The 16,853-nt window shown below is 37.5% G+C and overlaps 1 protein-coding gene across 6 annotated transcripts in view; it reads left to right on the top strand.

Annotated features, from left to right (window-relative positions):
• The first annotated feature begins 2,364 nt into the window (after positions 1-2,364).
• Positions 2,365-16,853, top strand: part of LOC131060571 (pentatricopeptide repeat-containing protein At1g09900-like) — a 77,832-nt gene continuing 63,343 nt past the window's right edge. For 4 of the 6 annotated variants that reach the window (XM_057993844.2, XM_059209830.1, XM_057993842.2 and 1 more), the window contains exon 1: positions 2,365-4,903. In XM_057993844.2, coding sequence (XP_057849827.2) covers positions 2,468-4,429 — 1,962 coding nt within the window. In that variant the 5' untranslated portion in view covers positions 2,365-2,467 and the 3' untranslated portion in view covers positions 4,430-4,903. Of the gene's footprint in view, positions 4,904-15,514; positions 15,954-15,987; positions 16,037-16,853 lie in introns of those variants that run through there. The other 2 variants (XM_059209831.1, XM_057993845.2) reach the window with 2 other exon arrangements.

The raw sequence follows: 16,853 nt of genomic DNA, 5'->3' as shown, positions 1-16,853 counted from the left end.
AGGATGTCGATAAGCTCAATTCCAATTGAAAGTGACATTAGATTCTAAGATTCTTATTCCTATGAGCTTCCCAAATGGGAAAAATCTTGGATCTCACAAAATTTCAGATGCATTTTAAGGAAAAAAATATTGGGCATAAATTTGTAGGCAAATCATAAGCAGAGAAGATGGGGTTCAAACAGTATATGAAACGGAGCAACACCGTAACAAACAAATCTGTGTGGACATTACGACATAAGACTGTTAGCATTTTATTCTATGCTTGAACGCAATTGATTTCATAACCCTCATGAATATCAATGAGAGCTTTCAAACTAAAAAAGCATAGCCAAGGAAAAATAAATAAATAAATCTTGCCGCTATAAGTGCAGCGAAACCCCAAGAGCTGTCAAACCAGATGCCAATAGACAGAATTGGTATTGATGTTTACGAATTAGTAAAACAGAGACTACAATTTTCTCCTACACTCCAATGCAATTGACAGAGAGGAGCAGAAAATATAGCGTACATACCTCAAAATTTTGATCCCATACAATGAGGTCAAACAGGAAGTAAAATTTTACAGAGAAATAAAAAAAGGTTGTCCTAGATGATGTGCCAATCTGCAACTGTTTTCCGACTGGACTCAGATACATTACAATAGGAACAAATAGTAAAAGAAACCACAATAAATTTCTCAGTATGACAATAAAATTATTTATTTTGTTCTCGTCTATCACAATGCATTAACAATTTCAAGTTTGCCGAACAAATAGTGAAAAAAATCACACAAACAAAACCAGTGTCCATTTGGGGATTTTTCCAATTCAGTAGCTCGGGCTTACAAAAATATTTTTAAAAAAGTAAGGCAAAGTAATTAGTACAATTAAACAAGCAAGAAATAATTTTTCTTTCAGACATAAAGAGAAAATAAAGTAACCAGTTTTTCTGATCTCACTTAAACTGTTATTGAAACTGCTTTTGAATCGCTCTGAAGATACTAATATTGTTGCTCTAAGCATAAATAATCAACAAGCAGAACAATATGCAATCGCAGACAATATGGATTAAAATTGCATTCAATGATTCCAGATATGATAAGATATGCATTAAATGACAATGAGTTGTTCTAATATTTACACTCACATTAGTTTGCATTTATCACAATACTTTGGATTTAATAATATGCATTCCACAAGAGATTTCGCTAGATATCAATGTTTTTGAAATCGACGATGTAGATGATAAATATTTTTGCACAAGACATTAGAAAACCATCTCAATTTTTTTCTGCTCACATTTGATTCGTCATTTTTTTTATTTTGAAGAAAAAACAAAAAATACCCAAGAAAATATACACCCACCAATTGGAAAAATCTAAAACGATAGAGGAAATTGATTTTAATAAATAAATTACTGTTAACTATGGATAGGCGGGAGTAATAATAATATGATACAACTGGCATAATTCCAATGAAAGTGCCCTTCACCCTTAAGAAAAAATAATTTGATATTTATAAAGTTCAAAATCTAATACCTTGATATCAAACAATTAATATAAATAATTAATTAACCCTCACTGATCATTAATCCACATTCATTACAATCATGTCAAGTACTATTAAAAATCAGTATATTAGATACTGGGCACAACTAACAATAAATAAAAAATGATTATTAAAGCTTGACAAGATATCATACTTTGCCCAAGATCCCTTAGAGGTCCGCTAGTTTGATGGAAAAAGCTTCAATTTGGCAGATCGCAGAAGGCCGTACACATTCTTAATTGATCCGTTGAAAAATAGTAGTGGTACAAACATGTGGCGGTCCCACTGAAGGTTTTAGTATAAGTGGCGCAAAGTTATGAGCTTACTTAATTTGTCACCCATACTAGCCAATGGAATAAATTTTGGTTTTTTCGCCGCCGAAAACTAAAAAGAGTACTATAGTATATAAATGCACGTCCTCACACTTCATTATTGAAAAACAACTTAATATTTTTTAAAAATAAAATAAATAAACCCCCAGCAAAAAATGAAACAGTCAATGATTGATCAAAAAATTAATAATTTTTAAAATAGTTTAATAAAAACAAAAACAAAACTTTGATATAAGATTAAATTTTTCAATTTGCACAGTTACCAAAACATATTAATGCTTGGAGGTGAAAACATTAATTCCTGCTTAAGACACGGACTAATAATATTATTTGAACCCCAGTTTATATAAAACCCTAAAACAACCCCAACAAAAAAGTGAAATGAAATGTTAAAATACTTATATATAGACTTCTACGCTAAGCATGGATACACAGTTTTCAATATTAGGGATCATAGAATACACCAGTCTAACAAAATTCATACGATATCTTTCGTGAACTGCTAGAGCCTCGTGTCTTCAGAGAACTATATTTCTGAGTAGAACTCTCTGTCAAATGGATCGAGAAGCTCCTAACAGAGAAGATATCGTATTGATATGGGTTTAAAACATGATACTTCTAGTGGTGGTTGTGGGAAGGGATAATTTTTGTGTCCAAGAATGTTGCTCTATGGTGATTCCTTCATCCTGTGGTATCTTGCGACTGCAAATGGTAGCAACGGCTGCGACTTGGAAAATATTTCCGTCAGTTTGTAACTTCAACGCAAGAGCAAAGCCGCAAAACCCAAAAGCAAAGTCGCAAAACCCAGCTCTGCATTTGGCCTCAATTCTGAAGAAAGCAGCATCCTTTAAACGCAGCCAAGCAGCGAAACCAAATCACAGGAGCACCCACAAGTCACAAGTCAATTGGCAAGTAGGAAAGATAGAGAAAAGCCCAATTTTGTCTACAAAGGAAATGGTTCAAATATTAGAGCGGGAGGACACCCACAAAGCTCTAGAAATATTCAAGTGCGCCCAGGGACATGGACCTTACAAACATGATCTTTATACCTACAGAGTCATGATTCAGAAACTGCTTTCTGTAAAGAGGTATGAAGAAGCAGAAAACATGCTCAATGAGATGACCGCAAAGGATTCCCGATGCAAAGAGCCGAGAGTGTTCAATAGCTTAATCAGGAGCTTTAGCGAGGCATCAATGATGGAAGCAGCTTTCAAGGTTTATGATCGGATGCATGATTTTTGTGAGCCCAATGTCGATACGTTTAATGCTCTTCTGAATGCACTGGTGCAAAACAATAGTTTTGAAACAGCTATTTCGTTCTTTAATAATTTGGTCTGTGCCAAAGTTCCTGTCTCTGTTACGACTTTCAATATTGCCATGAATGCACTTTGCAAGGCTCATAGGGTAGAGGATGCTGTTGAGCTCTTGAGGCAAATGCCTGAACAGCGTTACCTGCCCGATACATATACTTACAATACGCTAATAAGAGGATTTTGTGACAAAGGAAATACCGAAGAAGCAGTTGAGTTACTCGTCGAGATGACAAGTAAGAAAATTAATCCCACTGTTAGAACTTTGAATACTTTGGTTCATGGCTTTTGCAAGGCAGGAGATCCCAAGAGAGCTTTGGAAATATGCAATGAGTTTTTGACCACAGGTTCATTTGCCAACGTTGTTACCTACACTTTGCTGATATGGGGCATGGCCAAAGAGGGATACATTGACCAAGCTGTAGAAATTCTACGCCAGATGCCAGACAGGGGTTGCTCTCCAAATGTGTTCTCGTATTGCTCTCTCATGGCCGGTTCCTGCAAATATGGAAGGTTTTCTGATGTTAAGAATATTTTCGATGAAATGATGCAAACATTCAGTTTCCCGGGGGTGGTCCCCTTCAATATATTGATGAATAGCCTTTGTAAGGAAGGGAAGTTGGAAGAAGCATCTAGGGTTTTGGATAGAATGGATGACAAGGGAGTTCGTCCTAATGCTATTACTTATACAACATTAATTAGTGGATACTGCAAATCGGGTAATATAGATAAGGCTATGGAATATGTAAGCCGAATGAAGGCAGAGGGTTGCACCCCCAACGTCACAACTTACACTACCTTGATACATGCTAACTTTAAAAAGTGTGACTGGGGGGAGGCCAAGAAGATTTTAAGCGAGATGCTTAGGAGTGACTGCACACCTGATCTTGTAACATACAACGTCTTCATATATGGTATGTGTAAAGAAGGGAAACTGCAGAAAACTGCCAGGGTGGTTGATGAGATGTTGGACAATGGTTTCCCTCCTGACGTTTTTACGTACAGCACTGTGATTCATGCTTTGTGCAAGGGAGGCAAACTAGATCAGGCTAGAATGATACTGAAAGAGATGGAAATGGAAGGGTCTTTTCCAAATGTTGTTACGTACACATCCATGATATATGGGTATGGAAAGCAGGGTAAGTTCCATGAAGCCATTAAGGTGCTTGAAGAAATGCGCTCAAAGCATTGTGTTCCTGATTTAGTCACATTGAGCACATTGAGTAATGCTTTTGGTGGTGAATTCAGTGTTGAGCTGTGATATGAGTTCATAAAAGACCGGTATGATGTTTAAATTGGTGGCAATTTTTCACAAATGATTGGATACTAATTCTTTTATTTCAAGGTCTGTGTTGGATTGGCCCTGTGGATATACCGCTTGAGATATAAAAAAATCCTAAATGACGTGCAAGAAGTTGAGCAGCTCAATTAATTTACTGAAGGCGTTTTTATCAACTTCTTTTCCAAGGAATGTAGTTTGCACAAGTCCATGATGCAGTTATTGGCAAAAATTGTTTTTTGATTCTACTATTATAATAAAAGTGCAGAAATATATGGGAGACGCAATGATTTTGCTTAATTTTGTAATATACGAGGTAAAATTACAGAGTTTAATGATAAGTTACCAGGTTGCATTATTGATACATGCAACAAGGTCGAGGCTCCAAAAACCATGGATATTTGCTTCTTTATTACAGACAAGCTAAGCAATGAATATCTGGGATCAGATTTGAAGGTAAATTCTCTCATTCTAGAAGTTTAACATTACTTGTGTCATGCTTTTATAGTACCATAACTAGAGAGCATATATTATGATAGATATTACTGTAGTTTTTGTTCATTATGTATCGGTATTATTTGTAAAGTTTGCTTAAGAGGCCGAACATTTGTTTATATATAGTGTCACTGTGTATTTTTCATTAGATTCTTATTCTTGTGCTTTTGATCCCTTTCTGCGTGCTTCATCATGACATATTTAAAAGGTGTTGTAGCTTAGGGCAACCCCCTGTAATGTTCTTCATTATAGGCCATGCGCGTTCATTCTTATTCATGGTTCTTGTGTGAAAGTTTCAAAGATTAAAGTTTGTGGTAATGTTCAATTAATGACCCTCCGAAACTCTGGTTAGAAACAAGTGTGGGTAGAAGGTGCATGAGGAAGTTTGTCTGCATCTTGAGTGGATGCATAGAGAACAAGGGTGGAGTATAATGTCTCAACAAAGGGCTAGGGGAGGAGTAATTGGAATATGCAATTGATGGTCAAGGTCATAGAGATGATGGCTAGGTTGGACACATTGTGGAGAAGACTAGTGCGGAGGGAGAAGAGAGTGGTGCCAAAAGAGGAGGATGGCTTGGAGGCATCTACATTGTAGGGAAGGGAAGGTTTGAAGGATTTGATGAAGTGGGTGCTGGTAATGGACTACTATTTTGTGTAGGGGAGGCTTGAAGACTCGTAGAAGGTAGAGCTCTTAGAAAGGAGGTCATGTAATGACACAATAGAAGGATGGAGGAGTCTCTAGGAGTGGACACAACATAGAGGAAAAGTGTAGGTGTGAAAGTGTGATTGGATGGCATTTGAGACGATGAGGGAGGTAGGCACTTGAGAGCGCAATTGGAATGGTTGTAGGAGTAGAGGCCTGAAGGAAAAGGAATGCACAAAAGAATTTGGAGGGACAGAAAAAAGGAGTGGTGTTAGTTGAGGTCCGAGGAGCAGGTAACATAGGGGGTAAGCTGTTGCATGGAGAAGGTAGCCTAAAATCTATGGTAGAAATTGGTTGCATGAAGAGCACTAGAGGGTGGCGATAGGATTTGGCTGTGACCCTTGGAAGAGGGGAGTGAGGAAAAGGAGGAAGCCTACCACATAGGAAGCATGGAAAGCTAGGTGAGATATGTGAGTTTGGTTGTGTGAGGTTTGGGTGAAGGGCCTAAGGTGCACAGAATGGGACCGAGTGATGCAGATCAAACCTCTGTCCTCTGCAAGCAAGTCTCCAAAAATAACGCTGCTCAGCTTCTGTGTAAATTTCCCAAAGCACACCCTGCTGCTAAAGAGTGAACAAACAGATAAACTTCTAATTAAAAACACAAATATGAACGCAATCCATAGTCATCATCATCGGAACACATAAAAGAAAACTATGAAGGAACACAGAGGTAACAAAATTTGAGAAATCTTTAATATTCAAACCCAAAATTTTTGTAGCTTCCCAAAAAATCTGTACCTCCTACACAGTCAAAGAAAACCAGTCTCCACAACTTAAGTATTTACTAACTTGAAAAGGCCAAAAACATCCCTCAAAAAGGAAGCAAACCAATAATTGCAACTGTCCAAACTGACAGTGGCCACCCCAAAAAGGAGCACACGAACAGCTAATAATAGCAAATGACAGAAGGAAAGTGGAAGCCAACAATTACTCAACTGTCGCACAGCCTTGAAAATATTTGGCAGTTACATTACCAAGCCAATTCCATGGTGCGTTGAGTGAAGACAATGACGTGAGAGGAAACAGACAAACGAGAGCTAGAAGGAACCAACAAACATGTGACAACAAATTGTTGATGTGAGGTAATTGGGTGTGTGGGCAAATACTCAAAAGGAGGTGTTGACATATATGCCGATGGAAGGCAGTCAGTGCATGGATGAGAGCCCAAAGGTATGTACCAAGGAGAGATCCTTGAGAGACAGGATGGAAGGAGAAAATGAAGGCTAAGGGGTGTTGATACAACTACCAAATTGAGGTAGCTGCATCACATGAAGAGGCTGAAGTGAGAGTGTTAGGTGAGTGTACATGGATGCTTTGCAAAAGGTATTTGAAGAAAGGAAGTGCATGCAACTTGGTGAAAGCAAATGGATATCAGTGGGCCAAATCCCATGTGTGGAGAAGGAATAAAGGCAAGACAAGGAAGGAAGAAGAACAAAAGGCCTAGGGAAGGATGGACATGCAATGACTTGACTATTTGTGGGTCAAGGCTAAGCAAGAAAAGTAGAGCTTGGTGAGAGGAGAATTGTGTATGACCTAGTAAAGGTCAAGAGGAAAAAGAGAAGCAAGGTAGGCACACTAAAATGTAACATTAGGCAAATGAAAGGATTGAGATCATTTTTTTAGATGGTTTAAATGGTGGTGCTACCACTCATTTCCACTTGTGAGTAGGGGGTTTACATTTTTTCCTACTTGGGGTGTTTGATGCAGAGGCATCTCAAGTAAGCCTAAAGTTTTGTAGCCAAAAGCTAGGATAGGTGTTTGTGGGTTCTCAGAGCCAAGGCATTGTGAAGGAGTACACAAGGAAAGTTTGGTGCCAAGGGAGAAGTGCACACACATGCAAAGAGGCAAAGTTAGTTGTTGTTAGAGATGAGATCACCTTTTGGACCGTGATGTTAGAAGATGGATGACAAAGACAACAAAAGTAGTGGCTACGTCAAATTGTGGTAAAATTGATGCAAGCCATGAAGGCAATTGGATAGAGAAGTGTTTGAGTGCCATATGGGTAGAGAATGGGAGTGGCTATTAAAGTGGAAGGAGGTAGCAAAGACAGGGACTTTGGTGAATGAGAGCTTCCCAAAACAAGCTTTAATGAAAGTGGAGGAAGTTTGTGCTTTGCATTGGTCCTAGGGTGGACAACATAGAAAGGCGCAAAAGACCACTTGAACCTAGACCTATGTAGTTAACTAGAGCCAAAGTGTTCATTGGGTAGGAGGATACAACCCATTGTAATGAAACCATTAGTCCTTCAAATAATGAAATTTAAAACAATTTCTCCTTCAAATAATGAAATATGTGCTTTCTTTTCCATTGTGTAGCATGTTCTTGTTTTTTGGGTATGAGAATTAGTGAATAGGCTGAATTGTTGGGCCTCCCCGCTGCGTCATTGGGAACCCTAGCAGTGACTGTGTTAGGTATACGTCGAAGATTATTTGCTTGATGAAGATTTCAGGCTTTCAGCGAGTTGTACAAATCAGAAACTCAAACTAAGACTGAAAATTTTGAAGACAAAACTGATTTCTACCTCTTGCATGGGCTGTTGAACACAACCGGAAGCTGAGAGAGGGGGGGTGAATCAGCATTCACTAAAACTTGATCATATTAAGATATTCAAACAATAACATTTATCCAATACTTATGCAAGAAAGTAAACAGCTCAATCATCAAAACACTCTCACAAAAACACCAATATTTTTACGTGGAAAACCCAAATTGGGAAAAACCATGGTGAGAATCAAACTCACAATATATATAATAACTGTTTTACAATGAACCAGACTTCCTACCAAAGAGCTCATTGCTCTGGACTTGCTAACTGAGGCGCACAACCTTAGGCAATTTACAAAAAGAGGACTTGCTTAACTGAAAATCACTTTTTCAGGGCAAGATACAAATTGCTCTTACAAAACAATAGGAATAGTAGATCGAACTGTATACAAAATAGCATTTGTTAGAATGTAGATAACAGTTCACAATGTATACTCATCTGTCTGCTCTGTACATCTCCGAATCTTTGCACTTCCTTCATAGCACTATCTTTGCATCCATCAATCACATCTCTCTCACTTTCTGTCTCTTATATTTAGCACAATCAATCTGCTCAATATATATCATTCAGATCAAAATAAAATTCACTAGGTTGACCAAAAGAATATGTAACATATACATAGCATTGACCCAAAAATACATCATCCGGAAGGTAAAAGGAATGTGTGAGGGTTCACATCAAGTCGGTACACCTTCCAATCAACATCAAAAGCCTTTACGCACAACCGCTCGGATCAATATGCACAAACGAGTACAACACTTGATCTGCTAAAACCATACTGTCTTATTCCAGACCTAAAGAAAGCGATTCACCCCCAAAAAACCACATCATCTTGATTTGTAACATAGTCACGATGAGCAAAGCAATCCCAATAGTCAACATGATCATTTGAGACATATTCGGTACAAACTCTCATTCCAAATCACAATAAGTTTCTACCAAAGCAAACACCAAAGATAATAGAATCAGTTCCAGACCAGACTTCCGGAAACACATTAAATCATCACCTAATATCATCTAATCAGCACAACGTGTATCTTCAATCAGTTTTGTAGCATATTATCATAGAAACAGACATCTGGACCATCAACTAGATACACCATACATCAATTGAACATATACATATCTGGATCACCAACAACAACCGGTTCATATAGGATTGGCAAAGGTTTGACATCAATGACAACAAAGACATCTATATGTGCAACGTGGGCTTATTTATAAACCAACAAATTTTTTTGTACGTAAAGAAAGAAGAGCGATGCTAATAAGAGAGGCACCTACCTCATAGGTGGCTAGTCACTTTGGAGTGAGAAAAATAGTGCTAAATCTATAGTGGTATGTGTATTAGCTTTATTTGCAGTTGGATGTCTCTAAGTTTATAAGAGGTTGTCAGTTGTGTAGTGTTAGCAAGTCCAACAATAGGAGACTTGGGCTATACCAACCATTGATGCCTCAAAGGCCATTGGGAGAATATCCATGGACTTTGTTTTCCAAAGACATAACATTGTAATGATTATATTTTCATTGTTGTAGGAAGACATAAACTGAAAGTGATGCAGCTGAATTCTCTTTTAAAATGCTTGGATATACTTTCGACTTCTAGAAAATATCATTTCTGATCTTGATACAAGATTCCTAAGCAAGTTCCAGTGTATTTTGTGGAGTAGAATGGATATCAAGCTAAAACAGTCTATGACATTCTATCTCCAAGTGGATGGACAAACAAATTTAGTGAATAAAAATTTGGTGCAGCTGCTACATGGGTACAAAAAGGCGTACCCAAAAGGTTGGGATGAATATTTGGTCTACATTTAACACTCTTATAACAAGCCATTCACTTGTCAACAGAGTTATCTCCATTCAAGACCTATTTTGGATACTGAAACCTAACCCTTTTGATGTTTACCTTGGAGAATTAAAAGAAGGGCTGGAAAAAGGAGATGCAGAGGTAGATAAGGCTGCCGAATCTCAAAGCTTAGGAAAGACACAAGGAGTCTCAAGCGGGGTATAAATATCCCCATGATCAACATCAGGAGAGCACAAATTTCATGTTGTTGACAAAGTTTGAGTATGCCTTAGCGAAGAGAGACTGCAAGGCACCTTGAGGAAGCTCAAATCATTGAGATATGATCCATTTTAGATCATATTGCTGGTGTCTTAGAATGCTTTCAGGTTAGACTTGCCTGAATACATGAAGATCTCCTTCATTATTAAGGATGATAAGCTGAGGTTGTTTTGAGTCTTCTTTGTTAGATAAAGAGGATGATGTTATGTCAAGCATGGATGATTTTGCACTTGAGGAACAAGAACTAGAAAATGATGTAATCCTTGCCAAGAAGATAGCACAGACCTAACAAGTTGCACATGAAGTTTGGTTGATATGTTGGGAAGGGCAATTTCCAAGCAAAACAAAATAGGTTTCCAAAGAGGAAGTGGGAAGAACGTTCCCACATTTGTTCAGTCCCTAAGCTTTTGAGGACCTGTAATGTTCCCTTTCTAGGCGACGAGAGATGAGCAGAGGGTTGACCTTTCACTTGAGTTCCCGTAGGTCAACTGGATGGTTAGGGGACTCATTATGAGGGAGCATATAGCTTTGTGGGGGCTCTATGAGCCATTTTGAGCTTTCAGACGATAGTTCCTACTTTTTAGGGAGGTATCCTATTTTTTAGGGAGAACTGACAGTTAATAGGTTGACCACCCAGGGGACCATAGAGCTGAGCAGGAGCCTCTCGGACAATTTCTGGCACTTTGAGCGTGGTTCCTATTTTTTAGGGCGAGTTCCTATTTTTAAGGAGGAACTTCCAGTCAGCCTGCAGGGGTTCAGTCGTCAGCATTGATCATAACACTTTAGACGGAATTCCAATTTGAGTCCAGATCTTATTTTATTAATAAATAAGGAAATATTTTAGTAGTCCCTAAGTTTGGACTTAATAAAATAATAATAAAGTGATGGGGAAATAAGTTATAATAATTCATTGGCCCTCTTACCTAGGCGTTTCAGCAAATATTACTATAATAATGAAGGGGTCGAATTAAAATAATGATAGAGTCCCCTTGTGGTTCGTTTTTCATAAGGAGGCATAAATAAAATAAAGTTATTTTATAAATAAAAGGGGAGATGAAACCCTAGTTCGAAATTAGGGTTAGAGCTGAAATAAAAAGTGAATTTGACAATCATTTTGGCATTGAGTTGTTTATTTTTTGAGATAATATTATCTTCTACAGGTCTGCAACGAGTTTGGCAGAGTTCAGGAGTGGAATTGGGGACGAAAACTTCCATTTCTTAGTGATAGGACGAAATCCCTCTCACTTTTTAACCTACCGATTTTCCTGGAATGCTTATATCTGGTCAAGGAGGGCTAAAATGAGAGTTTTAATGACAGCTACAGCAGGTTATCTTTCTGAAATTCAGATCTGGGCAGGACTTTGATCATTTTCAGTGAAATTTGTGCACATTTGGGGCCAACCATACTTTCCCAGCTAGGCCGTACCATTCTAACTAGCCTGGGAGATCAAATAAATAAATAGGGAGGTTTTGGAATCAACTTTTGATTCGGAATTCATTGTTGGGATTGGATTAAGGCAGATTAGTGGTTATTTCAAAGAATCCATATCTCATTTGAGCTATATATGCAATTTATTGGGGAAAGAGTCCAAATTTGGTGACTTCTCCTGGCAAGGTTTTGGAAATCAGTTTGGGTCTGCATAATTCTTCATCATTTGTTTTTGATAATTTATTTCAGAGTCAATAAAGTCTTTTGGAGCTAATACCACACTCTGGGAGCTCCCATAGCAGCATGTATTGAAGTTTAGTCAAATAGGGAGGCTCAACCGGCAAGCTCAAGACTCCTGGTATGCAAATTTGCACCTTGGAGCAAAATAAATTGTCTTTCCTTCTCAAATTGCACTGCTGTAATAAAATCAGGGTTCCGATTTTCAATTTTCAGAATTAGTTTAGTTTTCTATTTGTATTGCATAGTTTGAAGACTCAATTACACGGACTCGCGCGATCCAACTATGACGCCCAACAACATTAAAAAGTGATTTTTTTTGCATTTTTTCATTCATTTGCCTGCCTTTCTTGGTGAAAACGGGTTTGTAGGGTTTGAAGGAGGAGAGTAAAGAAGATTAAATCAGCAAAAGAGATGTAGGGTTTTTCCCATTTGGAGTTGGACATCATTATATGTAATTTTGTAAACATTTATAAACTTATGCTGCTATTATACATTTTAGAGTTTGAAACTGTGAGTAATGAGTATGATTCTACGAGTATGAATGGTGAAATTTCAAATATTGAGTGTTTGGAGATCATATGACATGTGTAATGTTTCAATTATGGCTCTTATGTTCTTTAAATGCATTAATTTCTTTATGTTTTTTTGTAAAACTACGGTTTTTTTTTGCCGAGTCTTTCGCGAGTTTGGGTCCAAGTTTGAGTCCAATTTTTTGGTTTGCCGAGTCCGTGGCAAGTCCGAGTTTTAAAACTTTGTTGTATTGTATCTTTTGTGAAACATTCTAAAAGTCAATAACATGCAAGTTATCCTCAAAATTTCTTCAAAACCCAAAACTTCTACACGTTGGTCAAAGAATTTTATAGAAACCAACCTATCAGGTTGTGCCAATCAGCAGTTGGCATCTTTCAGGACCAAAAGCCTTTGGGTTTGGGAGATATGATTAAAAAATCGGGTCAATTATGTTGTACCGGCTGAGAGAGCTGGTGGTTGCTTATTGAGACTTACACTAGCGGGAACATATTTTCCCCTAAATAGATGATACATAATGTATGACAGCTGGAAAAATGAATTGGAGGGTGTTTGATGAGGTTCAAAACATCTCTATTGCCCACAATTCAGTTTGCTGATGTGATGTCCCCTTCTAGTTGACATCTATCAGCTGAGTAGATTAGCCTATCACTGACCCTCGTAGGCTGATGAGGTTGGGTAGAGGGTCCTCCAGAGTTTGATTCACCACCTTCAGAGCAAGCACTCCAGGTCTGGTCTTTGTTTGAGGTCTCCAGGACTCCATTTGAGATACTTTCTATTTTTAGCAGTCCTGCTATTTATAGCCAGTAGGTTGGGCAAGGATAGATTATGGTTTGGCAGTCTCCAGTTCAGACGGCAGGCATTTTTGATGAATACTTAGAGAGATATTAATATTTAATTATTTTTAATTAAATATTAAATGGCGAACTTTAATGTTTTAATGTTTTAAAAGTCACTTTAAGTTATAACTTAAGTGAGGGTCTATTTCTCATCAGATGGGGCCAGTTTTTATATTAAATGGAAGATGATTTATTTTTTGACACTTCAATAGTCAAAACTAAATAATAAAAGTTAAAACATCATTAAAGGCCAAATCGCACCTTTCTTGGGAATCGTGCCAACCCTAAATGGAGAAGATTAAAGAAGATTTTAGGTCTTCTTTTCATTATGCTAAGTTTTGATATTTTTGTTTGGAGCTCTGAGAGGAGTTTTTGGCCAAGGGTTTCAGCAAAAGATTCTTTTGCAGTGATCAGAGGGATCGGTACAGGAAAACGTGGGTTTCTTGTACGACAGCATCAGAGGCTGTGAAATATCAGTTGATCTTGCTCTTACAGTTGGTTTCATTCAGGGACCAAGTTTGTGCTTATTAGTCAGAGAGGCACCATTATTTATCAGTATTTTGTTGCTGGAGCAAACAAGGAAACAAAGATACCCAAAGGAGATATTTTTGATGGCTGTACGGCTGCCTGGGGAGTAGCGCCAATCACCTAAGGGGCTGCGATTTGCATGTTGGAAGGATCCGAAAAAACAAAACAAAATAAGGAGAAGGTGCGCCTAGCCTAGAGTCATCCATTGAGCTACCATGCAAGCTGTTTGGGTCAGTCTGGAGTGAGTTATAGCATGCTGTCATAATGGACTGTGTATGACCAGCAAGGAAGAAATAAGGGTTTCCAACAATTCCTTGTATTTTTCAGTTCCTATCTTTTATTGTCTGTTTATGTATTGAGGGTAAATAAAGGTTGAATACATGTAATAAGTGTTTGATCAGTTTATTACTGAATTAGAATTGATTTCTAGCGTTTCCCTATAGTTGCTTTTTGTGCTTAAGTTTGTCAAAATTATATTTGCTGCTACAAATTGGCAAAGAACACACTTGAAACTCAACAGGTTCAGTTAAACGTCGGTTGTCTCAGTTGAGGACCTTATAAGGTTCTTATAGCTGATGTCAGCCCTAACTAAAAAATTGAATTTGGCAAGCTCACCACTTACATAGGGTAAAAACATGCTAAAATTTGCAGAGAACAATTTGTTTGCCCTGATGAATGTAGAAACCCTAGTGGCAAACAATTACTCACTTTGATGAGCTTGTAGCAAAGCAACAGACTATCATGTTCCCTTTTTGTGCTAAGGAAATAATTTAATTAAGTTCCTTAGAAAATAACTTTATTTTTATAAGAAGGCAACTTATATTTCATAAATAAATTATAAGTACCTCAAAGCGATATTATAAAGTGTTTTTAGAAGAGGGTCTAAAATGATGTTAAAAGTATCTCTAGGACAAGAGGGCAAATTGAAATATTAAATTAAAAAAGAAATTATAGAGACTTCTTGAGAAGGCTAAAAATAGCAAACAAGTGTTTATAAAAGGAGACAGGCTTGAGGAAAATTATCCATTGTTTTGAGAAAAAAATCCCTTTCCTTGAAGATTGAGCACTTCATGTTCGCATTTGGCTAGAAGACAAAAACTTCTTTGGTATCGAAACTAGAGGACAAAAATCCTCTTGTTTTTTGGATTGGATTTGGGAACAAAAACCTTCATATCCAACAGAGGCATTTCTATCCAGGGATTCCATGTGTGGAAAGATTATTTTAGGAGCATATTATTGAAGATCTAAGAAGTTGGACCAAAAATTAGTGAATTTCAGATTTCAGTTGGCTTTTATTCTGGTTGTTTTGGGACTTTTCCCAGTTCTCAGTTGTTACATAAGTCTATTTTATTTGTGATGGGTTTCTTGTAATTTCGGAATATTTTCATTTTGGTAAAAAATATCATAACATTATGATATTTTTTCATAGAAATAATTGTTACGCTGGCTGTATCATATTTTTGTTATTAAAATCATTGAGGAGTTGATTTAGAAAAAAGAGCTGCCATATTTAATTTTTTGGTGAAACTGTACATAGTATGAATGGTCCCTGTTTATTGGTGCCGAAGTCTTCTTACCTCCTGAGGAGCCGCAGCTTGGGGGCACTGTTAACTTTTATACTCTGGTCTGTACTTCTTTTTAAAAAATAAAATTAATGCCTCGTAAACTTTTTAATGTGATTGGCGATGCTAGCATGACACGCCCTCCGGCTCCACATGAAACGCTTTTGACCCGGAGCTATGAACCTGTGAGGCCGCAAACGGGGGACCTCATTCCCACACTTCACTTGTTCAAACCCGCGAGCACAACGGCCTAGCGAAGACACAAGGCCTGCGAGCACAATGGCCCAGCAGGGATCTGAACCTTGGTGGCCGCTTCACCAACAAAGTGTTTTAACCGCGACACTACATGTCTGAAGACTGGTCTGTACTTCCTTAAATCTCAGCATTAATCTTATTTTATTGGCAGCATATGGAGATCACATAATAAAAAGAAGACTTTATGGGCCTCAGTGGCAGCCCACAAGAAAAGCTGATTGCAGCTTCTTTTTATCTAAAGTTTTAATATTGTATGTACAGTAAGGGGGAACAGAGTTGTAATAAAGCTGACTCACTTTCTGCTGAATGAAAACTATATGGTTTATAATACCTGCTTCCGTACTGCAGCTTGCTGTACATGTTCTATTTGAGTGATAGACAAATCTGATTGGCTTAGGATTTAAATAAAGGAAAGAGATCATACAGCTGGTTGAAAAGGTAATTTTATCTCTGCTCTTTTGTTCCAGGCATACTTTTGATTTTTTCCATCCTTGCTGTTCACTATCCATATCAGTTTAATATACAATTTCAGACTTTTATAGTCTAATAGCAGCCATACAGCTCTTAAGATGACAATTTTATTAATGCATTTGACTAGAGCCAGCTGGATATTATCGCTACATCACATGTATGGTTTCTCTTGAATTAATTGCCGATATAAATCATTTCAGTAAAGTTTATGAGGTATTGCATGCAATTTCAGTACTCTTGTTTATTGATAATCTGTATGAGGCTAGATAGTTCACCATCATTTAGATTAGAAATAAATGCCAAATAGTAGTCAATTTTATTTCTAGCATTCATGCAGTAGATTAGTGTCCCAACCAATGTACGCTCTCACCTTTCCCACATTGGGAACTCTGATAAAAAAGTGTGAGCACTGTGAGGACTAATGCATTTCATCAAATGGTTATAAATATTAAAAAAAAAAGTAGTTGGGGACGTTTCACAAACAAAACATTGGTAAACTGGTGAATATGTTTTGTCATTGGCAATGAGTGGAATATGAAGGTTTTTTGAGATTGAAATGATTCATTTGACTTCCTTTTTGCCTTCTAGGCACCATGGAAGGGTGTAGGAGGTCTATAACTTGGATAATCACGTGTTTGCACAGGGGGGCTCTCTTGACAAACGTCTTTTATATGCTCATTTGGTGGATTTGCACTGGAGAATCGTGGTTTTCACGGTGTAGGAGGAAGGGCGGATGTGAAAAT

The sequence above is a fragment of the Cryptomeria japonica genome, chromosome 8 (genome assembly GCF_030272615.1).
Source record: "Cryptomeria japonica chromosome 8, Sugi_1.0, whole genome shotgun sequence".
Taxonomy (NCBI): Eukaryota; Viridiplantae; Streptophyta; class Pinopsida; order Cupressales; family Cupressaceae; genus Cryptomeria; species Cryptomeria japonica.
Note: the sequence above shows the minus strand (reverse complement) of the source record. Positions and strands in the feature narration are given on the sequence as shown.